Below are 23,474 nucleotides of genomic sequence, written 5' to 3' on the forward strand. Positions count from 1 at the left end.
ACAAATCTTTCCAGGAGCAGTATCACAATCAACACTGCACTGCGCCCGTACGGCTGTGTTCCAAGACACGGTCCACCAAGGCAGACCGCGTTAACAAAGGCGCTCTCATAAGAAGAGCGGGCGAAAGGTCGTGGCGCGTTCCATTCCTAAGTGGAAACAGCGTTTTCACGCGGCCTTCCGTAAATTAGAGTGTCCTGCTCGCCTCTGAATCAAAATGAAGGGTTAGCTGCAAACAACCAATACTCAGGCGAGGAACGTCTGTGTTTCTTACTGCTTTTGGTTTGAGGCATTCAGTAAGTGCTTCTTCGAAAATCAAAAGCTGGGCAGTACAGTAGAGCATTTGTCTTTTTCGCAATAAATGCTCCATGTAACATCACCTTTTTTTTTGGGGGGGGGGGGGGAGGGAAATCTTACGCAGGACCACACTGTTTCTGACAAATGTCATTCAGCCCCTAGGATCGGCACAAAAAACAAAACAGATGCGTTACTCAATGCTTGGAGAGTTTTAGCAGGTAAACTGAACACAAGCAATATTTCTCGTTCCGCTAGCTACCCACATGGACGTGCACAGGACGTACATGAATGACTCTTCACGGACAACCCGCTACAGTGTCATGCTTAGGACGTTCTGGGGATTTACATCGAAGGAATGGGACACTTTGGGCCGGGGACATCACGAGTAAATATGAGTGCGGGTGCGTGTAGTATACCCCCGGGTAACCGCGCAAGTTTGTTCTTCGCGGGTACACATTTCTGTGTCGTTGCGGGTAAGGGTAATCAGTGAGGGCAGTGCTTGAGACGTTGGCAAAGCACTTGAGGACATACAGAGGGCCAGTAGTTGTTGCAGTATTATGTCGTGAATAAATTTTAACATATAATTGTAACTGAACTTAAATCAGTTTTAAATTTTGTCTTTGCCTCAGTAGTAGTAAAACGTGAATGTACGAACGTCAAGACAGCCCTATTTGCGAGCCCTTCCAACGGAGAGTTTAGTAGGTCACATTTATTAAGTTAAGGTAGCAAACATGAGCTACATTATGGATATGAATACAACTTGCACAGGCAGTGGTCTGGTGATCAGTGCAACACACATGTTTTGATGCAGTGTGTGGTAAGAATCTCTGTAGGCAATGTAGGCATCTTACGAAGGATCATGTTGCCTGGTGGGAACTGGTTGACTGGACGGTAAAAGAACAGCGGTTCCCCCTGCAGGCAGAAAGATTGGTATACCAGTTACACTGTCTACTGCAGGTACCACGGGGGCTGTTTGTGGAGTTCTTCCACTAGAAGATGGCTGGTTAGTTAAAAGGATAGTAGTCTCTTGGGGCCTGATTCTTCGCGCCTCTGTATCGACAGCAAAATAGCCGGCCACACCTATTGTGAGTGCGCATAGCAAAATGTACATCTTCGTATCTGTGCACACGTAGTTGCTGTAGCCCCTAGATGCCAGCGAACCCACGGAACGCCACAGGTGACAGCTAGCGAACGCCGCCTCTGGGCTTTGCTGGAATGCCATTGCATAGAAGGCTGCATTGAGAAAAAATCTGCGTTAGTAATCAAATAGCGCAACTATGACAGTAGACAGGATGTTCGACTAATAGTTCATGGTGCAAGTAGTTGTGCATTCCCGAAATGTACAGAGGCACAGGTATATAACTGAAACCTCGTGTCCTGTGACTTCAGGTCAAGAACCCATTGTAATAAATGTACACGACTGTTGAGTGTATGAGGAGTGTACTAAATGTATGTCGCTGTTGTGCTCTCGTGTGCAAGATAAAATGTCGGTCTGTACCGAGAACATGAGCCGTCCATGCAGCATCGGCGAGGCCCCAGGCGGTTGCCGCCCCGAGGAGAATTGCTAAGAGATGACTCGGTGGATAGGCAAGCAGGAGTACAATAAGTCCGACGTGCACTACAGCTCCCAGTAGCAGAGTTTGCGCCCGGAATCCTGGCAAAACCCATCCTAGTCCGGCCGCCCAGAAGGCACCTGAGAGACCTAAGCTAGCTAAGAACGGCTCAACATAGCGGCCACCCCACGAACAGGCGACAAACGCCTGTAAAAAAATTAGACTAGTGAGCGAACGTGACTTCTGTTCAGTACCACAAAGAAGGAGAACAGAAACATCACAAACCTTGGGAAAATCTTCTGCAACGAATGAGAGTTCAAGTCCGCTGAACACAGTTAGCGGCACAAGGAACACCTGATACGGATTGCGTAACTGACGTGCAGTAGTGAGCAATAGCTGCATTGGCGAGCTTATAGGTGCCCTTAATGTCACAGGGGCCTCAAGGGGATCCAATAGCAAGAAAACGAGGAGTGCCGCGATCCATCCAAGTGCGGCATGCAGGACGCAGAGCTGAAAGCGACTAGTTGCTGGAGCAGCCGTTGCAACGGTTAAATTGGCAGTGGTTCCTGGGCAGAAATCGGCTCCGCAAGCTTCGCCCGGACGCCATGCAGCTGAACCAGATTCAGACAGTAGCAGATGTGCGAGCAGGCTGCCAAATGCTTGGGCCAGTTGACCGCTTGCAAGAAAGACAGCCAAATACTGTGCAAGAGTTGCTCCAGGAGGTGCTCCAGGTGCTAACAATGTCTCTTGCCGCTGGGCTAGTTGCACTACATAGGCAGCAGCCGCCGTAGCAAGTGGTCCGGCGCCTATTCCCAAGACAAACGAGCAAGGCAGCACCGTTGCCCAATGTGGATAAAAATTGGCAATGGAATAAGGCGTATGTAGCAGCATAGAGGCGCCTAGTGTGGCCTTAAGTCCTGCTAACCTCACACAAAGTGGCGCCAAAAAGAGGCAGGAGACGAGCGATGCGGCTGCAACAGCGCCTACAGACGCTGCACCTAAACCGCGTTCTGGGTTGAGGACGCTTGTCTGTAGCTGACTTAGGGAAAGGGATCCCGACTGCACAAGGAACCAGCTGGCACCCAGGAGAAGCAAATTGCGACGAAGTCGGGGTGGACCAGGCGCGTTGCCTTCTGGTGGTGCAGGTTCAGGTTGCTCAGCGTTTTCTTGATGTGATGGCTGACGCGGTGCATACGAAGACAATCTCCATGAACTCTGGCCGTTCGCTTCTTCTCTGTTCATTTTCCTCGGCCAGTGCCCGAAAGGAATGCGCAGGCTCCGCGTGGCATCCACTTGATGACGATGTCTCGTTAATCTTGAACTGCGTCTTTGTCTTTCTTATTAACCTCTTTAGGAAAATGCACGACCTACTATACAGATGTAATAATTATAGTGATTTCTCCTACGAGTGCTATGGAAAACGACCCTGCTCTATATATGCGACTACTGTTGCACGCTACCACACTGGCCACCATTTCAACTGCGGGTTCCAGAAAATTCCCCACACTTCGTTAATTAATGTACAAACGAGTTTAAGTAGGTTTACAACCTGTCCACAGCAAAGGTCTTTAGTTAAATTTGGTGCGTTCAATAATTACAGCGCAAGAGAAAGTGGCGCACATTTGTGCGGTGAGGCAAAGTGATCGAATTACGCAGTTTGAGATAACTTCGAACTATCTTTCTTAAATCGACAATTAGTGTTAACAGGGTACAAGATAGATGTAACCTTTCCTGTGACTAGGGTAGCATCTCCTTGAGTCTGAGTCAGTGCACAACACGTCAACTTCTTTCCTGTTTCCACCTTCCAACTTGTCTGTCATCGTCCCATTACTCTCAGATTCCGTCACATTTACACAAGCTTGCTTGCGTCCGTCTTCTATGTTCTGCGGTACTTTTCCTGTATTACCACGTATATCCGAGATGTGTATTACTTTTACGCTCTCGTGGAATACGCTATGCAAGTGGTATAGGTCAAAGCTACGGTGTAGGCGAATTGGCGAGGGCGGTTGGGGCGAGTGGTATAGGTCATCTGTCTGCACAGCTCCCCAGTTTCCTTCTCTCCCCTATTGCCCGTGGTGCGACTTCATTGGTCCCTCTCCCAAATGGGGGTACCATTTCAAGGTGAGACGCACGTGGATTCTTCTGTGGACCCATGAAGAGAACCATACCGGTCTGCGAATATCCCCTTATTGCTGCCTTGCGAATGCCTTGGCAAACTGCCCTTGGCCCTGGAGCACAAAGCAGGCATTGAAAGTATAGGGTCCATGAGTTAGTATGCACATGCCGTAGTACCGCAACAAGTTTTAATCCTCCTACACAGCGCCCTACGTCATTATTAATTTTGAAGAAAAAATCTTCCCGGAAGCACTGTATTATAAATACACTGCTCGTCGCTACGATGAGCGTCGCCTGAGCCTGCTAAGGTACGGCCAAAACAGAATTGGGAACTTTCCCCAAGTTGCTTTGACAAAGTTACCTAAAAAAAGAACGAGTTCCTCAAGAAGTTACTGGAGCTCAAAAGCAACGATGAGTTAAGTTAAAAGTTACCGAAAAAAGTAGCTTAGTTTCAGTAACGAGTTACGAGTACGAGTCACTGTGCGGAAGACACTCTCATTGGTGTCCGCCAGGGTTGCTTACCGGAAATGGTAACGCAAACAAGAAACATTAGAGAGTTTAGCAGCTGTTAGAGCGGAGAGTTGGCGGTGAGTTAGAACATGGGCGGTTTGGCGGCTGTGCGCCTGCGTACTGCGGTTGATGCTCTGGGTTTTATGTGGCATTAAACTGTTGGTTGGAGTCAGCGCTTGTCCTGTCTTCTCCTCTTCCGTAGTGTCTTTTCGCGCTCGCTCCCAAGAAAACGTCAGTTTATACATTAGATTTCCCTCTCTCTCCTCAACATCCACGCGCTTTGACAAAGAAACCGCCCCCCAAAACCGAGGGTCTGGATCGGCCCCTGATTCTCAGTGGAGGGAACCAAGTTTGTCGTACATATTGGGTACTGAAAATCAGTATTTCATCACCCCACCTTTCTTTGTACAAGATGCCGCACATAACTAAACGAACACATCACTTTCATCAAGTTCGGAACATTGTGACGCGTTTTTCTAAAAGCACTTTCTCCGCTGCACTGCTGAACGCATAGCGAAGCGTCCACGAAATTTCACCGGATACTGCACTCTTGCTTATATCTACGTATAGCAGCAAAGAGAGCATAAGAATCAGTCCGCCATATTTGCTCGCAGTCACCAAGCGAGGAGGAGGAGGAGGAGGAGTGTCGTTGGGAGGAACCCGAGAGGTCTGCCTGCCTGATTAGGCGGCATGTTTCTCGGGAAGGGAAAGATGGTGGAGAGGAGGAAAGGGTGAAGTGGAAGACCGAGCGGAATCCGCTCGGGGGGAGGATAGCTGCGTCCATGGGCCGACTTCAGGGGAACTGTGCCGGCATACGCCTATTACACATCTGAGGGAAACCCAGGAAAAACACAGCCGGCCCGCGGATTCGAACCGCGGACCTCCCAGTCTCCAAGCGCACGCGTTACCGCTGCGCCACCGGAGCTGGTCAGTCACCAAGCCGGAGCCGAAAGGCGAGAATTCTTCCGTCTCTCACTCCCGACGACATGGTTACGACGCAGTGTTGTACCGTCACCGAAATATGGTATCGCGATACCTCGTTACTTCACTGACATCGATACTCCCTGTTTAAGGTAACGGAGTACCGCTACAGTTACAAAAAAAAAAAAAAAAGAAAACACCGGACGCGATACTTATCCGATACTTTTGCTGAAAATACGAAGAAGTTGCATGAAATCTGCAACATCGAAATCTCGCTAACGTGAGCACAGAATTTCTATGACAGCGAATTGGGAGAAGGAATTTTGCAAAAAAAAAAAAAAAAGAGAAGAAGAAGAGAAAAGCAGAACATTTATTATACAGCTTAGATACTTTGGTTGACTTTTAGCAGTAGCTGGCGCTCAACGTTTTCGCTTGCCCGCGCTACATGCGGATCAGTAAAAAGTAAGAAATATGTCCGGTTACGAAAGGTTGGGGGCAGTACAAAAGTATCGGTGTCGATAACGATACAAAGATCTCGTTACCATAAATTTGTAACGGAAATACTTTTCCGATACCGATCTTAAAAAAAAGTATCGCGATCCGCACTTCGATACCGAAAAAGGTATCGATTACGGTAACGGCGTTACGTACAACGGTGTGACCGTAGTAAAGTAAAGCCGCGGAACAACCCAAGTCCGAGCACGGGAGACGAAACGTGCCACGTGACCGCTCCGTTGTCATGACGACCAAGCAGAAACCGTTTGAGACCAATAAGAGCGCGTTCCGCTCTTGAGAAGAAGAGGGAAAAAGATAAATTGCAGGTTCTTTCGCTCGTAATTCCCAAACGACGCAACAGGGGAATCCCGGCCCTTCCTTTTGTGTTGTGTCATGGCCACGACACCTTTCATTTCGCGAGGAGAAATTTTTGAGCTTTTGTGCCCCTTTCAGTACATTTTTCCCTCAGTATGTTTTTCATATACGTTTTGACAGAATCTTTGCATGTCTTCCTCCAGCTACCTTGTCCACCCCTAGTCCCTACGTACTCCTTTCAGAACGTTGTGGCACAAACGTCTGATTACTTCACGCTGTGAAACACGTACAGCGCGAGTCGTGCCTATTGCCGCAGATTGATGACATCACGGCATGCGCCTTTGCAACCATCGGCGCTGCAAACCCCCTCGCGCCTTTTCTGAATTGCTGCGGTGTTTATCTTTGTAAACATGCGCACTTAGCCTTATCTTCTGCACTGGCTTCGTCTCAGGTGTCACGGAGACCTAACACTTGGCGGTGTGTACGAATAATACACGTACTGTACTCCTTTCGTTACGCGTTCGTCAAAAGAAGCCCTTCCATAAACGTAAGTGGCGTACTTTGAAATCCGTCGCATGTTTGTGTTGAATAGTGGCAGAGTGCAACAAAATACGTGAGAGTGGAAGAGTACCTCGGCAAACGGAGAACATAAAATAAACAGCGCGACAGCTGTACTTTATACGACCACATGTTGCGTCTATTGTGTCATTCTAATCACGTATTTCCAACTATTTCCACCGTCCTTACGAAGAGGGCGTTGTCTCTTGTTGTGTCAGTTACCAAATGTCCGCAATCATCGAACAGCCGCCGAAGAAAGTGCTTGGCGGTTCCGGATCAAGGGTGAGATCCAGGGCGGATCCGGATGTCTTGACTCGCCCCCCGCCCCCCAATTTCTGTCGTCACCAAGTGCTTCAGTTGATCTTAGGTAGTATATAATAATAATAATTTATTCAAGGAAGTATGAAATGTGAGTGAACAAGAAGCAGCAGAAAGCGACTTCGAAAAGAGAAAGAAATGTCGTAGTCTAATTGCTAGTGTAAATCACAGTAGAAAAAAAAAAAATAATAATAATGAGGAAACGAAGAACACAATACCAGCCGAAAGAAAACTATCCACCGCCATACAGGTTAGCAAACAAAGTTATGCATGGAGCAACTAAGAGTCAACTATTCCATAACATGGGGAGGGCCGATTCAGCAAACCGTTCACTTTGTGGAACCGTGGAGAACACTGATCACATTCTCATACACTGTTCCAGATATGCATCTCAAAGGGCCACTGTGTAAATAAATTTTCTTAAAGGCGAAAGTGGTAGTGGGGAAATAAGGTAGTGGTGTTTTCTCTCTCTCTCTTTTTTTTTTTTTTTGTAGGGGGTGTTCATTTATAGGAGTCGTTGTCCTTGCGCCACAAGGAACTTCAAATCAAGTCATATATGGGTGTAGTCGAATTCGTCGAGCGACGAATTCAATCTCTCCTCAGTTTTTTCCCCCTACATCCAACCAACCAACTACCCCCAAAGCAATTTAAATTATATATTCGACATCAGAGCTCACGTTACAACGTCATTTCAGGCTACCGAAGTTCAGATTCTGCAAGAAAGCTTGTGCCATATTAAAGTTATCGAGTTGTTTCATGCTGGGAAATTTCTACTTTTGTAGGCGTTCTATAGCTAGACAGTGCCTTTCTTTATTTGTGAACTTTGGTGGCATAAACGTTGACGAATCTATTAGCATCAAAGTGGAAAGTCCACCACAGGGGCTGGCGCAATATAATGTCTCAAACGGACAGACTAACGCAATGTGAATGCCATCCCTCGTCTAGAACGTATATCCGGTCAGAGATTGATGCACGTGCTAGCTGTCTCCGTCCAACAAACACTCCATATATGTTAGGAGAGCTGCAAGCGTTACACAAAAGAGGCTCCAGTAGGCGTCCCTGCGGCACCCGACATTGAATTTTCATAGGGCTGGACATTATGCTATATTCCATGACGCGATGGTAGCGGTGTTTTAAATGCGAAATCATTAATGGAAGTGCTGCTCCTCAACCTGCGAATCTGTAATAATTAGGGCTTCGCGAATATTCAACATTTCGAATACGAATCGAATGTTTGCAGTATTCGTAGTCGATTCGACGATTTTATATTCGCGGCTTTCAAACAAAGCAATTATATTCGATTATTAGAGATTTCCCCAATTAACGAGCCTTACGCGCTAAAGCCAGGCAGCGTTTTCTCGACTGTAGCACTGTAGCAGTCGTGACGTCAGCGTCGCGCAAAATCATCAAGCGCGTCTGCAAACTATTTCTCGACGGCTTCTCGCCAGTCCGGCAGGATGCGCGTTGTCCGGATCCGCTCTTGGTAACGAGCCTCCACCAGCGAAATGCACGCAGTAGATGGCTGAAATTTTACGTGAGAAACCCATATATAGAACGCATCGGCGCGTGAATAAAATTTCTACGGTACAAAACTACGCAACAGCGGCGCGCGTGGGGAGAATCGCTTTGGGGAGTTGGTTTCGTTTCGTCGTTCTTGTGCGTGGTTCCGTGTTGTGCTCGCATAAGTCGCCTCTCTTCATCTGATTGAGATATTGGAATGCTGCACCTGGACAAGGAATCAGTGTGGGGATAGCCCAATGACATACACACCGAAGGCCCGAAGGCTGCGTGTGCGTTGCGCAGCGAGTAAACTTCATCCAGACTGCCAGTTGGCGAAGGCGCCGCACGGGAGGGAAATCGCGGATGATGGCGGAAATTGCTTGCCATCACATTCTCCAAACGCCAGCAAAGTACCGCAAGGACGACCATATTGAACTACACCCCAGTATCTCGAGCGAGTTTCTTAAAAGCGGTAGTAGTGAACACGACGGAAAAGGGGGGGGGGGGGGGTGAAGCCATCACATTTGTCATAAAGCGAAAGCAACTGCTGTCACGTAAGAGAGAAGCTCTGACACGAAAGACAGCTGGAATGATAGTACTCAGTGTGCGTCCTTTTAGCATCGCGGAAGGTGGATGTTCAAGGCTCCAATGAGGGCAGCGGTGCAGGGTTACAATTGGCCAACAAGGACGTCTTTTTTCGAGAGACGTCGTGCCGCGTCTCTACCACCTGCCACGACATATAAGCACGGGTTTAAACAGACGGGACCAGCGCGATAGCATCGCGGGTGATACGCGGACATCGCGAGCAAACCATAAGAGCAAACCATTTCGACTCTGACCTGCTACCTTCTCACATCCACTATCGAGCTCAAGATGTTGCTGCTAAGCATGTGGTATACATGACTTGGAGTAACTTCATAATGTGAAAAGCTGGGACAGTCTGGGACAGTCACACTGCATCGAATACCCTGTCTGCCCTTGATGAACTTTACATTGAGCTCATTTACATTGAAGTTTCAGGTGTACCCCACTAATGCGGTACACCTGAAACTGTAGCAGTGTCAATCAGTGTCTTGTGGGAGTGGCGACCTTTTCCTCATCCTTCCATATAATTGATGCTTCTCTACATATTTCTGTGATTATCAAAATGTGGCTGCATGTGCACCAACAAAAGACGTTGGGCTAGTTGGTATATATATAAGACATTATGGAATGCGCACAAAAGACAAGGACGAAGGATGGGAACAACACACGCGCAACTCATTACTCAGTTTAATGTGACCAAAGAATGCCAAACACTCACACAAACACCCGTGTGTGTGCACGTTGTAGTAAACAGGGTTGCTTGAAGTCATTATTCCATTCGATATTAGAAGCCTAATATTGCAAAATTCGTATTCGGCATTTTTACAATTCGCGCAGCCTTAGTAATAATCGAATGCGCACGATCACAATCGATTATGTATCACCTTTTCAAATTTTTTTTAAAGCACAGGAAGCACTGATATTAGAGAGTTTTAGTGCATCGTACGCTATCGCCTTTGCGTACGTAGGGGATAGCGTTGGTGGTTCTGCGCACTGCGCAGAACTTTCTTTATGTTTTGCACATGCGCGGAACCTCCAACGCTACCCCTTACGTACGCAAGGGCGATAGCGTACGCTGCACTAAAACTCACCATTGGCCCATAGTTGGATGCCTTGTTTATGGTCTCTGCCATCGTGCAGAACTGACACCTTAGCTACTTGTTCTTCGGAAAAGAACCAAATAAAACGCGTTGTTTTACATGATCACTAAACAAACCGTTCATAAGCTGCCGTTTAGTGTACTCGTGACTTCATTTCTGAACCGTTTGTTCCCGTTTGCCGTTAACTCTTCATTGATTCTAGAGACTATGAATTTCTTGTACATACAACTTATTTTCCTATCGCACAAGCGTTATTATATGTTTTGGCATCCAAGGCCTTCGACTTCGACTGCTACTGGATTGTTTGTACTTTCTCGCAGGAAAATGAACTGCATAGACATTTGAAAAATCAATCAACAATATATGAAGCACGCTGTCCCTCCCCCCCCCCCCCCTCCCTAGATCGGGTCCCCTAAAAAAATCCTGGATCCGCCCCTGATCCGGGCACTCGGTGATAACGGGGACAGGTGGGATGAAAATGGGTGGAGCCAGTATACCTATATACACCACCCCTACGCGGTCTTTGTACTGTACTGGTAAACAAGTGAAAATCAGTGAGGTCCCAACGGGTGAGTCGCACTTGCACCTATCGAGTGCTGCATCATTTTTTCTTCCAGTTTCCATCCTGCAGAGATCAGGTGACCCAGACATGCCATCGAGAGGCGAATCTTTCAGCCTTGCAGCTGTGGGGCACAATGCTGACGAAGAATCGGATGTTACCAACGGGGAAAGTGCTTCCAGCGAGAAACGCACCTGGTATATCTTGAAAAACGTCCTGGTGGTCAGCTTTGGGTTCTTGCTCCTGTTCACTGCTTTTCAATCTGTACAGAATCTTCAAAGCAGCATCAACTCCGTACAGGGACTTGGAATCGCTTCGCTCGCTACAATATATGCAGCTTTGGTGGTTTCCTGTATGTTTGTGCCAACATACATGATTCGGCGGCTTGGACTCAAGTACACGCTGGTGGTGTCGGTGCTCATGTACAGTGTGTACTTCGTCGCCAACTTCTATCCCACTTTTGCGACCATGATTCCAGCATCAATTGTACTGGGGTCAGGTGGCGCACCATTGTGGACTGCTAAGTGCGCGTATTTAACCGCCTTGGGGACAGAGTACGCAGGTCTTACGGGCCAGGTAGCTGGAGACGTCATAACGCGGTTCTTCGGAGTTTTCTTCATGATTTTTCAAACCGGTCAAATATGGGGAAACCTCATCTCGTACTACGTGCTGCGACCTGATGCGATTTTGGGAGCAACTAACGTCAGCGTTGAGAACTGTGGAATAGCATTCTCGACCGCAGAAGATGACACTGCTAACACGAATCTACAAGCTCCTGATAACGTGAAGATATACACATTGATGACAGTGTACACCGTAATCTCTTTGAGCGCTGCGCTTGCGTTGCTCCTGTTCCTGGATCATGTGGACCAGAAAGATGTCCACAAGAATCCCCCTCTCGCGTTGCTGGTAGAGACACTACGGCACCTGCGCAAGCCCTACCAGTGCCTCCTGATCCCATTGACAATTTTCAGTGGATTAGAGCAAGCGTTCTTATGGGGTGACTTCACACAGGTAATGAAAATTTCTTTTCTTTTTCACTTTAAGTGCTGAAGTGAGGGCAGTAATGGCCTGACTGAGACAACAGTGAGGGATTTAGGACAGACGTTGAGATTCGGAAGAGAAACACAACGAAATACAAACAAAAGTCGAAATGCAAACATTGCATGTGCTACCAGTGCATAAGCTTGTCTTTTCTTATGATTCATATGCAGTCTTTTCGAACTACAGTGTAAGCAGATAAAAAATAACTTCATAAAGTACGTCTTCGTACCAGTTTTCTGCTTCAAAAATCGACCTTGGCTCGAAACGTCCCCCGGGCGAACGAAATCATTCGCCGTTCTACACGGTAGCGCCGATGTGTACGTCCTTGAAGAAGTAAAGGAGCGCTTCTTTCTTCCACCCACTGTAGTCAAGGCGGTATGTCGAGTCGAGGATTGTTTAAGAATGCGGATAAGATAGGATGAGAGACAGAGAGAAAACGTTACTTTGTCAACCCTGGGTCAACATAATCACAAATCCAAATAATGGAAAGTGCCAGGGTTACACGGCTTTGACGACAAGAAGTTACCGCTTTGTCTAAGTCCACGTCGTAAACCACACTTTCTTTCATTTCTATAGGTGCGTCCTCACTATGCCGATAGGCAAGGCGGGTCGGCATAGTGAGCCATAGCCAAAGCACACCGAGAAAGCCGATTGGCATAGTGAGGACGCACTTTGCGTCATTTCGTCGCGACTCAGCCCTGCAATGTGTAGGAACCATGGGCATCCGCGGCTCGTTGGCCCCGGTGGTTGTTAGTATCCTGACGGCGCTCAAGGTTCTCGGCGAACAGGGACACCGGGTGACCCTACAGTGGGTCCCCGGCCACACCGGCATTCAGGGCAACGAAGAGGCAGATTTGGCGGCTGCTGCGGCCCACCGTATCTCCAGAGCCGTGCCCATTATCCTCTCCAACGGAGATAGGCGCTCCTACTTGTCTGCGTTGGTGTCACCCTTGGCCCGCCAGCAATGGCTGCATGAGATCACTCAATGGTCGCTCCTCCATGCAGTGGACCCGTCATTATCATTTAGGATGCCAGGTGGCTTCCCTCGCAGCTTTACGACACTCCTGCGGCGTCTACGACTCAACGTCGCCTTCACCCCTGTGTTCCGTGTTAAGCTGGGTTACAGTAACACGGCGCTGTGCCTAGCTTGCCGCACCCCAGCTATAATCCCCCATATCATCGAGGACTGTGAGCGGTGCACGTGTGAACGCCGGGTACTTCGACGCCAACTTGAACTCCTCGACCATAGACCATTCAGCCTGTCCAAAGTACTTGGTCCATGGAGCTCCCCTGCGCATCAGTGCCGGGCTCTTCGCTCCCTTTTTGCTTTCATGCAAGCCACTGGTCTCCTCGAAGAGCTCTAAACAGAACTCCGACCTGTGGTCGCTTCAATCTCACCATAATTCATCCTCTCATGTTAACCACTGTGAAGTGGGGTAGGGTCCTGTGGCTACCACGGGGAAACATCCCATGTCATCATCACTTCCTCATTTATTGTTGTTGTCGCGACTCACTTTCTTCCGCTAGAAGATCAGGTTTCCTTTCTGGACATTTGCAGGAGTAAAATCACTTTCTACATCTTGGACTTTATTCATCGCGTAAAACATCCGCAATATTTTTGGCGAAGAAAGTGTGGCAAAGACCGCAGCACTGCGTGTATCCGCATGGGAGAGTTGACGAAAGTCGCGGCTCTGTAGGCTGCGAATTGGCGCGCCCTTTGGCCGAGCCGAACAGGCCTATACATAAGAAACATTTTAGGAGAACAGCTCCGGGCCGGGTCGGGCCCAGACCTGGGCCTTCCTGTTTTTATGCGGCCCGGCCCGGTGACTCAGTGAATAGAGCCCGGCCCACCATTTCCAGCTGTGACTTATGCCTTTCTAGCGCTTATCAAACAAATTGATAAGTAAATTAAGAAGAAGAGAACACAAGGCTACAAACATACAAGAACTGTCGGTTTAACACCGCAACAGCACGAGACCAAATTAAGTCCAGAACGCACGCGAGCAAGCGCGTTGTCGTTATCACTACAAGTTTTTGTGGAGGTAGAGGATGTTGTCGACAGACTCCTCCTTCCAATCGCTTATCCCTCTCATAAAGCTTTGCGAACGCGATTGTGAAAGATGTGAGGAGTCAGGAGCAGTGTGCATTGGCTTTGAGAAGGTACTAGAGGGTCGGATCATACACTTTTACCTGGTCACAATCATCACAACAGTTTTGGCGCACTATAGCCTTAGTTGCTTGTGCGCCATAAAACCCGTCAATCATAATCATCGTCGAATCATACGCATAGTGCAGTGTATTTTGCTTGTTTTTGCAAATGTATGCACAGGAATGACGCACACACGTGATCATATGAACTAATAGTCCTGCATGTGCGGAATTAGCTGCGTGACCCGGTCCAGCCGGAAACATGTTTGTCGGGTCCGGCCCGGCCCGGCCCGCGGCGCTGGCGTATTTTGTCGTCCCGGAGCACACAGCAAATAAGATGCCCATGCCAGTGCAGGGCTCTAGAACACGGTGTGAGACAAATTTCGAGACAGAGCAATTTCGCTCTGCGCAATTTCTTTCGGTATACGGTATTTCAGCCGTGGCGAAGCAACTGTTTGAGACCCCATCTTGTATACTTTTCTTGTTATATGTGCAGCTTAATTTGTACCTTTGAGCTCAAAATGGAAGAACTATGAAATGCGAGGCTAGAGATTCCCATGTCGTTCGCATGGTGAGCGCCGCATTCGCAAGAGCCGATTTTCCGCAATGATGTGGGCCCTGGTGGTCCTTACCATTTTCACCGTTCATTTGGTGTTTCTGAGTTCTTGCACTGTGTGAATATTATTTATAAAATATTTCATTTTCATATTTACAACGTTAATAGCCTTCTAGACAGCATATGGCAGTGAACGAGAACAGAGATCAAGACTGCCTTTTCGAGGCTAGTATCCTCAAGAGGGGTGAGTCAGCCCCATAAAAAGTGAGGGCAATAAACTACGTCGCAAGTTTTAAAATTCACTTGCTACTGCGTGGGAATAAATTGCGTTTGTGAATTTGAAAAAGCCATTAGTGGTGATCACTCGATCACTCGAAGTGTTTGGGTGGCTTCTCTTTGTCAAGGGAGTTGGGGGATATCTACGCTCACTAAATTCCACACGTCTGATTCGCTCAGTATGTGCCCCAGCAAACAGTTGGTAGAGATGGTTAGGCGGTTTCCAGACCCACTCAAAGCCGGATTTAGCGGAGGAGAGGTCTGGATATCCTGATCCCCCCCTCCCCCCACTCCTGTTGTTGTCGTCACTATGTGTGTGTGTGGGGGGGGGGGGGGGGGGAGGGTATACGTTTATTTCGGAAGTCACTATGTGCTTCAATATACCTCTCCCTGTTTGTAAACAAATGACGTCATAGTGTCCCACAGTGCCACCAATTTGGTAGAGTTGAACTACGCTGGAACCTATAGGGGCAAACAAGGTCGCGCCCGAGAGCCAGGATCTTGAGGGGATTACCATGGTCTCTGAGAGGGTCGCGACCTTCGGTCCTACTTTTCGTTCAGTAGGGGCCACCGAACACGTGCCCATTCGTGGAACCCAGCCCTCCCCATCCGATTTGCTTCGGTTTCGGTCTGTCTACCAACGTCATGATGACGTTTCTCGGGTATAGAGGTATATTGATCGTAGGCAGTGCATGTAGCATATAGCAGAAAAATCCTGGATCCGTCCCTGGACACACTACTACAGCGCCACTTGTGTGCCAACCCTGCAACATTCACGGTTTCCATTTTTCGCAGGCCTACGTCAGCTGTTCATGGGGAATTCATCGGGTAGGGTTCGTGATGATCACGTTTGGCTTCACGGATGCAGTTTTTTCGATGCTCTTTGGCGCTGTGATTCGGAAGGTGGGACGATTGCCAATCTTTCTGCTGGGGGCTGTCGTCAGCGGAGCATTAGTCGCAGCCTGCTTCCTGTGGAAGCCAATGCCCGACCAGTCTTACGTCTTTTTTCTGATTGCTGGCTTCTGGGGACTAGCAGACGCTGTGTGGCAGACACAGGTGAACGGTGAGTATCTAGGCAGGAATATTTATATCTACAGTGAACCCTGGTTAATATGACCCCCGATAATCTGACATACGCGCTTTACGACCATACTCCTGGGGAACAATGCAGTGAAACCTCTGCAAATCCCCCCCCCCCCGTTAATATGACAATTCCGCATTATGACCAAAATTTTCGGGAACGACCATGGTCATAATAACGAGGGTTCACTGTACATCAATAGGAATATTATATCTAGGTAGGATTTCTTTCGAACATTCTTCTTTCTCATTACACAGCTGGATGAAGTGATGCTTGAATTAATTACCTAAATGGGCAGTAAAGTGCAAAAAGATGCAAAACATGCCGTTACCTTGACATCTAAAAATAGAGCGACGAAAACATCGGCTTCCGTAGGGCAACGCGGCGGTCAGGAGAGTTGCATTCGGGTATATATTAAAAAAAAAGGGGGGGAGAAATTTTTGCACTTTAGTGCCCGTTTACATTGTAGGCTACCTGTAAAGTGGCATTAAAGTGCAAAAATTTCTCCTCACGGAATGAATGATGTCGTTACCTTGACATCAACACAAAAGGGACGGCATTCATCCGTTACGTCGTTCGTGATTTATAAGCGAATGAAACCGAAATTTACGCTTTCCCCTCCCTCTTTTTATAAATGAGGGCTACAATTTGGAGAGGTCTTGGATTGGTCTCCTCAAACGATCTTCCGTGATGATTGGACAACTCGTCTGAGGAGAAGGAGCCCGCCCCGCACTGTCTCGTTTCTTGAGAAGGAGACGGAGAGAGAAGCGTACTTTGCAGTTTCTTTCGCTCATAAATCCCCGTAATACTCTGGCTGCTTGTACAGCTCCCGTCAAAGGTAACAATAACACTGGAAAAAATGTCTCGTTCCCGAGCGCGATTACAGCAACTCTTGGGACCATGAGGAAATAGTAATTGAACAAAATTATTGTGTTAGTTTAACGCAACGATTTTGTTCACGTAACATTCCCCCAGTGCCCGCAGGGTGGCTGTTGTCACGCTCGGAAATGATTTTTTCCAGTGTTATTATGAACATTGACGGGACCTGTACAAAGCGTGCACGATGTAATGAACCACATATATCAAGCCCAGTGGAAGAATAGTGTCTGTTGGACATATCGGCGGCTCCCGACCTTTGCGACAGGCTCTTGCTTCAATCTGCCTTCACCGGACCGCTAGATTTTCCACTTTTCCTAACGCGTCACAACTCTCTTAACAGTACTCCTGCATCGCAGATGTTTCTTATAGTTCATTGTTTTAAGTCATGGTGGGATTAACTTAGGTCACCTTTCCTATACGACCTGCTACCGGCGGCGCGAGAACATACACGTGATTTCGAAAGTAGTCACTGTGTTTCACGAACCGAGTTAAAGGAGATGGGAGGAACGTGTTGAGAAAAATGCGTCCCGGCGGCGTGCCGTGGTGGACGAATTGGAACATGAGGTAGTCTTTCACGGTTACGTCGCAACAAAGAGCGTGGTCGACAGCTGTGAATTTAGCCGCGCATTGCCGATTTTACAGAATGCTCCTATAAATTGAAAATCTGAAATTATCACTGCACAATTCAATAAACAAAAACGTCCCGAAAAATCGGGCATGCGCGGAGCAGCGAAACCTTGGCGACGCAGGCCGATCTTGTAACAGAAAAGTCGTGCTACGGACGCGGTGCGGCGCTGACGACATACTCTCCTCCGGCCGCCTAGGCGGAGCCAATTGACGTCACGCCACGAGACACCTAATTGGCGCTTCTAGGCGCGTCACGGAGTGATGTCAAACTCATTCTTCTACGTGGTTCTCGGAAGGAGTGTAAGGGATTCTAGAACGCGTGCAACAAGACAGCTACGATCATTGTTCTTGTGCCAAAACCCACGATAAACATGGTGCATAAATATATGGTGCTTGTTTTCAGCCTTTTATAGCGTGCTATTCCCGGAAGACAAAGAGGCTGCGTTTGCCAACTACCGGCTCTGGGAGTCTTTAGGGTTCATCGTAGCGTTCGGAACGCAGAAAATACTGACCATCCATTTTAAGTTGATATTACTCTCCACTGTTTTGGCGCTGGGAATGTTAGGTTATATCATTATAGAAATTAATATCATGAAGAAAAAAATTGCCCTTCAAACATGATGCCTCTCGACCCTGTTCGTCTTGAATGGTTATGACAGAGTCGTCCCTGTGAGGTTCTGTTGTAGATATGGGACAACTACAAGATACGGACTTTATAATGTCCATTTTAAACACTACTAAATGATGTCTCAGTGAAATGCGACATAAAGTACTCGTGACATTGCTATTGACATGTTAATCATATGTGCACTCCCAAGCGTGCTTCTGTACAGCAATATACATATTTACACCTGAATAAATTTCAGTTGGACTCTTGACTATGTTGTCCCAAACACTACGACCGACAAGTTAACCTATGCATCTATGGTGGACATTTTTTGTTTCTTTTATTGACTCAAAGGAAACAAAACAATGTCACGGCGGCTCCTCAAAATGCATTCTGTGCAGATTCTTCACGTCGATCAAGGATGTGTATCTGACAGCTGTGCGGGAACCCATATTTGAATCCAGTCTTAAACGCCTCTGTTGCGACAACTTATACAGGGTGTTTATTTTTATTCGTTACATAATTTTTATTTAAGAAACTAGCAGAGCAAAATAGATGTCGTTTTTAGAGTTGAGTTCTACGGCCAGGCTGACATCCTCTGGAAGAAAGTATGCAACTACAAGATGACTAATTACCTAAAATTCATTAGTGAACTCTTTATTACGGGATTTCGGGGGCAAAAGCGGGAGATCAGAATGAGAGGTCATTCTACTTGAAAGGCATTCTACGTTTAAAAAATCCTGGAACACGCACGTGCGTGAAGACATCCACCCCCGAATTTTGATATGCAAATGAGCCGAAACCGAACCGCGGTGACCTGGAACGCAGGGTGTACAGCCCTCATTTACACGTCAGAGGTCCATGTGATTTGGAGCGATGGAGATGATTGCATTAGGTGCCGACCTGCGGGCCAGATAAACCGCTTTCCCGCACAGATAAGCCTCTGCCAGCTATAAGGTGATGCGCTTCTCAGGCGCGCTTTTTCAGTTTCTGCTCATTTGCATATCAAAATTCGGGGGTGGATATCTTCACGCACGTGCGTGTTTCAGGATTTTTTACGAAATCCTTTACGCTTTTGCACGAAATCCCCTATTTAAAGAGTTCATTAATGCATTTTAGGTAATTCGTCATCTTGTAGTTGCATACTTGCTTCGAGAGGATGTCAGCCTGGCTGTAGAACTCAACTGCAAAAACGAGATTTATTTTGCTCTACTAGGTTTTTTTAATAAAAATTCTGTAACGAATAAAAATAAACACCCTGTATATAAGTGAATGCCAAAACTGCTCTGAGAGATCATGGAATGTTATCATTCTCTCTAAAAGCGATAAAACCCCAGTGCAGGGGACACGGGCAGGCGAAACACAGACGAAGCACACCAACCGCTTAAGTACACCAACTGCACACAACCGACCCCTAGTGGTAGCCAAAGCCATCATGCTGTAATCACAACATCTTTGATAAAAAACGCTTTGGGGAGGTCGTGTGTTTATAAGGTGGGGTCGAGTTGCACGGAGCAGGTGACTAGGCTTGAGGACGCTGGATATCCTAGGAATATAATCAGTGATGTCGTAAATAGGTTGGTAAAGGAACCTTGTGATCCTCACGTGCGATGTGAACAGAGAGATTGGAGGGGGGTTGGAGTAATCCCGTATGTTCATCAGGCCTCCCATTGCCTGAAAAAGGTAGCCTGTAAGCATGGTGTTGATGTGGTTTTTAAAAGGAGTTATTGGCTCAGGTCTTTGATGGCTAGGGTTAACCGAACAAAAACTGGGGTTTGTCATGTAAAACACGTAGATCCTTTTGTAAATTGCAGTGTTGGTGTTGTTTATTCAATCCCCTTGTCTTGTGGGGGCCAGTATATTGGTCAAACTAAACGTTGTGTTAATGTACGTCTGATGGAACACAGAGCTTCGAGAGGAAAGGGTTATGGTAAGCTAGCCGAACACTTAAGAGCCTGTTCCGGGTGCGAGCCGCTGTTAAAAAAAAAACGAAAGTGTTCTTTAAAAGTCATAAGTTAGGTGTTCTTCTTTATAAGGAAGCTTTTTTGATAAAACAGGCTGGAGATAGTTGCATAAGCGTGCCTTCCGTGTTGGTAACGGATGAAATTCGGCAGTTCATTGATAACTAACTCGAATTCTGGTTCTTGGGGGGCGTTTACTTGGTGCTCCTGTTTGCGTGATAACTGTTGTGATTACAGCATGATGGCTTTGGCTACCACTAGGGGTCGCTTGTGTGCAGTTGGTGTACTTAAGCGCTGTCTCCGCCATTAAAGGTGTTTGTCAGTCAGTGCTTCGTCTGTCCGTGTCCCCTGCACTGGGGTTTTATCGCTTTTAGAATGTACCACCAAACAGCCCGGTTTATATCGCTTTTTATCATTCTATCTGCTGAATTGATAGAAAATCTGGGAGAGTTCCACTCTGGTATGTCACAGCAGGTCGTGCACCGAGTATTCACAACCAAGTGGGAGATGACATGTAATCATTCTGCACGGCGGTCGATCGTGAGAATTATGCGGTGTAGTTGTATTTCTATTGTACCTCACCTTGGCACTCCGTATTCTCAAACACAGACGCTTTCAGACATATGTCGGCACAGTTCCCTTAGAAGTCTGCCCAGGACGCACATTTCCCCAGGGCGTCAGTCGTGACGTTGCGCACCTCTGTGAGGCCGACAACGGCGAGCCCTTTCACGAGCACCACTACCACCAAACACATAATTTCAGTGTACAAACAACAAAACCAACCACAGTACAAACTAAACCAAAACTGAAACCACACCCAGAACTACAGTCCCTTCTTCTGATGTTTTAGGAAATGTGAGGCCAACAGTCTTTTTCTTTTCTTTTTTTTCTGAAAGAATGGCTAGGAAGCAATTAAGCGAGCTGGTGATTAGAATGCATGATGGGGGGGGGGGGGGAAGGAGACTAGGGAGACGACGAGAAACGGATGCAAACAGACGAAGTCTTTCACATTACACAAATGCAAATTCTAAAAAACGTAGCTTTCTCAGGAGCTGTACTGTCGACAAACAAGACGCGCCATCTGCGCATGCGCGGGGTTGGTGTGGGCAGAACACACTGAACGCATCCGTGCGAATGCTTTCCGCAAGTGCGACATCGGCTATGTTGCACTGCTACACCGCTCTTGACTGTGTCTTTCCACAATACCTGAAATAATTTAGAGCTATGAAGGAATGAGACAAGTGTTGCTACAAGACGAAGTCGTTTATGAACGATATACAACATGACCATCCCTTTGCGCTGCACATCGACAACTGGACAGCCCAGCCACAAAACATGCCGCCGATCACAATCGCATTGTAGCTTACCTAATATTTTCGCCGGGCCAGTTCACTGCTGATACTGTGCAAGCGCCTGCCACTGGAAGCACCTTATAGGCGAGCTGTTTGATCTGGGCGTTCCTGAAAACAGCGCTGATTTGCTACCGTGCACCGATTCATGTTAGCGTCGTTTATTTGTACACAGGTATGGTGAGGGAATCTCACAGAGGCGATGTCAGGGAATATTTCCGTTTAACTGGTCAAAGCGATTCCAACACCCAAAAACGATTCACAATCAACCGATTTCTTCGTTCTGCGTTGCGCGGAAACTGATTAAAAGTGATTTCGCCACCCTTTCCCCATCGAGTTATGTACTCCAAGGATACACGGCTTTGCAGCATGCCCACTTTGCGTGAAAACGACCACTCCAATTGACTGCTGTTTTGCCCGCACCAAGCAGACGATCTGCTGACTGCAGCGCCGCCGCAAGCCGTGACGTCACTCACGCAAATTGGTCTTATAGACGATCTGCGCCGCTACGTCATTGATTATGTAATGCCACCACGCAAAGCACGCTGGTGGGCACTATCAGCTTTATCAGCCTATCAGCCGACGCGTTTTTCCCGCTTCTTGTCCACCAGAGCAAAATATAACCTCGTCTTCTCGTGACGTCACATGTTTGTAACAACAACAACTTTATTTGAATGATGATGAGTGGGGAGTTTCATCGCCAGGGGCGATACTCTACGCCATTGCTGGCGCTATAATGTGGTGAAATGGAATAACACGTCGCCTCAGAGTAAGGACCGAAGTCCTACGGTGCCTCAAAACTTTAAAATTGCTTTCAGGGCAAGCGTTGGTGGGCTGGATTTGGCCAGCGACCAAGCAATTTGACATAGTGAGGGGCCGAGAGTCCAGCTGATTTAGAGACACTGAAAGTTTGGTTCTGAAGGCTTGCTAGTGCGGGCAATGGAGAAGGATGCGCTCAAGATGTTCCAGATCACCGCAGTGACGGCATCTAGGTGAGTCAACGTGTCGCAAGCGGTAACGCCACTGGGCTGTGAAAGCCACATTGAGTCGCATTCGATGAATTAATGCGGCGTCTTGACGGGAGGTGTTTCGTGGCATCCGAAAAGCGCGCGTTGGACCAACTCTTGCAAGCATAGATGGGGGGAGAATGTCAGTTGTCAACAGGCGGGAAGCCAGGGGTGCCACAAGATGTCGAAGAGAATTAAGAATGGAACGACGGTCTCCCCTCAGCACGGCAATACTCGTTCGTCTCCTAGATGAGAGAGCTACTTCTACGGCGCTGTCAGCCTGTTCATTCTAGAGTCACTTCAGAGGTACAGTGACTCTAGTTCATTCACCACAATGGGCTGGAACCCACTGGAGAACCAGCCTGTGCCCTGCTTCGTACACACTCACACAGACGGGTACTTAATTTGTACGTTTGGACACAATTCGCTGTGCCGGTAGCCGATTCTTGCATAGATTCTATACAGTATTAAGCCTCGACTTCGACAGGTTTGTTTCCTCATGCTATAAGAGGTAGCATCCAAACATTGTTTGGTGTACATATCATTTGATAGCCTTGGCGAAGGAAGAATGAACCAATACGCTCTGTGAACTACATTTTGCATAGATTCGTCGAAGAATAGGCATCCTTATTTGGGTTGCAGTTTGGAAACTAGTGCAAAGTTCCCGCATTCGATTCAGTGGAGGTCCTCGTCTTTCCCTGCACTGAGGGTTTTATCGTTTTTAACTAAGGCGTGAATAGGGTAGCTGTGGTTGCTTGCAATGTGTGGGGCTTAAACATTTCTGTTCGATTGGGTTCTAGTGTAGTCTGCACGTGGGCAGCACACGTCGTGCACTTCGTTTGCACTCTTACACTGCCTTGTGCACGAATCGAAGACAGCTACTGTTCTAGAACCTGCGCGCTCCTATACGCTTCCTGTCGAGTGCTATATACATACCCGGTGTCAAAAAGTTGAATGCCGCATTACTCTTTATTTGCCTTGCAGTTCAGATTTCTGTGATTCAGACGCGCCTGGCGTGTTTATGTAAGGTCGAAATCGCGCGCCACGTATACGTAGTGCGCGCTTCGGATCCTTTTCAGCGGCTAGTCGAGAGCTCCCCTACCGGCAAGACGCGCT

General features: G+C 47.5%; 2 protein-coding genes across 2 annotated transcripts; one reads left to right on the forward strand and one right to left on the reverse strand.

The window, feature by feature from the left end:
• Window positions 1–703: 703 nt before the first annotated feature.
• LOC135377944 (protein unc-93 homolog A-like) lies at window positions 704–3,123 on the reverse strand. The gene is made up of 3 exons (XM_064610725.1): window positions 2,133–3,123; window positions 1,793–2,054; window positions 704–1,527 (listed from the first exon to the last, which is right to left on the reverse strand). Exons 1-3 carry the CDS (start codon window positions 3,087–3,089, stop codon window positions 1,142–1,144), a joined length of 1,605 nt encoding a protein of 534 aa, XP_064466795.1. The 5' UTR covers window positions 3,090–3,123; the 3' UTR covers window positions 704–1,141.
• Window positions 3,124–6,293: 3,170 nt separating this feature from the next.
• On the forward strand, window positions 6,294–18,312 carry LOC135377946 (protein unc-93 homolog A-like). The gene is made up of 4 exons (XM_064610730.1): window positions 6,294–6,750; window positions 10,882–11,837; window positions 15,643–15,910; window positions 17,838–18,312. The coding sequence occupies exons 2-4, from the start codon at window positions 10,914–10,916 to the stop codon at window positions 18,053–18,055; spliced, it is 1,410 nt and encodes a 469-aa protein (XP_064466800.1). The 5' UTR covers window positions 6,294–6,750; window positions 10,882–10,913; the 3' UTR covers window positions 18,056–18,312.
• The last annotated feature ends 5,162 nt before the right edge of the window (window positions 18,313–23,474 follow it).

This window comes from Ornithodoros turicata, chromosome 1 (genome assembly GCF_037126465.1).
Source record: "Ornithodoros turicata isolate Travis chromosome 1, ASM3712646v1, whole genome shotgun sequence".
NCBI classification, from domain to species: domain Eukaryota; kingdom Metazoa; phylum Arthropoda; class Arachnida; order Ixodida; family Argasidae; genus Ornithodoros; species Ornithodoros turicata.

What these genes read in the sequence shown, in the direction of transcription:
- LOC135377944 (XM_064610725.1), bottom strand. Translation starts at nt 3,089, where the DNA reads ATGAACAGAGAAGAAGCGAACGGCCAGAGTTCATGGAGATTGTCTTCG. An exon ending in TTGCAGAAGATTTTCCCAAG is followed by an intron (nt 2,055 to 2,132) that starts GTTTGTGATGTT and finishes ATTTTTTTACAG; the next exon opens with GCGTTTGTCGCCTGTTCGTG. An exon ending in ATGGACGGCTCATGTTCTCG is followed by an intron (nt 1,528 to 1,792) that starts GTACAGACCGAC and finishes TTCTCAATGCAG; the next exon opens with CCTTCTATGCAATGGCATTC.
- LOC135377946 (XM_064610730.1), top strand. Translation starts at nt 10,914, where the DNA reads ATGCCATCGAGAGGCGAATCTTTCAGCCTTGCAGCTGTGGGGCACAAT. An exon ending in TATGGGGTGACTTCACACAG is followed by an intron (nt 11,838 to 15,642) that starts GTAATGAAAATT and finishes CATTTTTCGCAG; the next exon opens with GCCTACGTCAGCTGTTCATG. An exon ending in GTGGCAGACACAGGTGAACG is followed by an intron (nt 15,911 to 17,837) that starts GTGAGTATCTAG and finishes GCTTGTTTTCAG; the next exon opens with CCTTTTATAGCGTGCTATTC.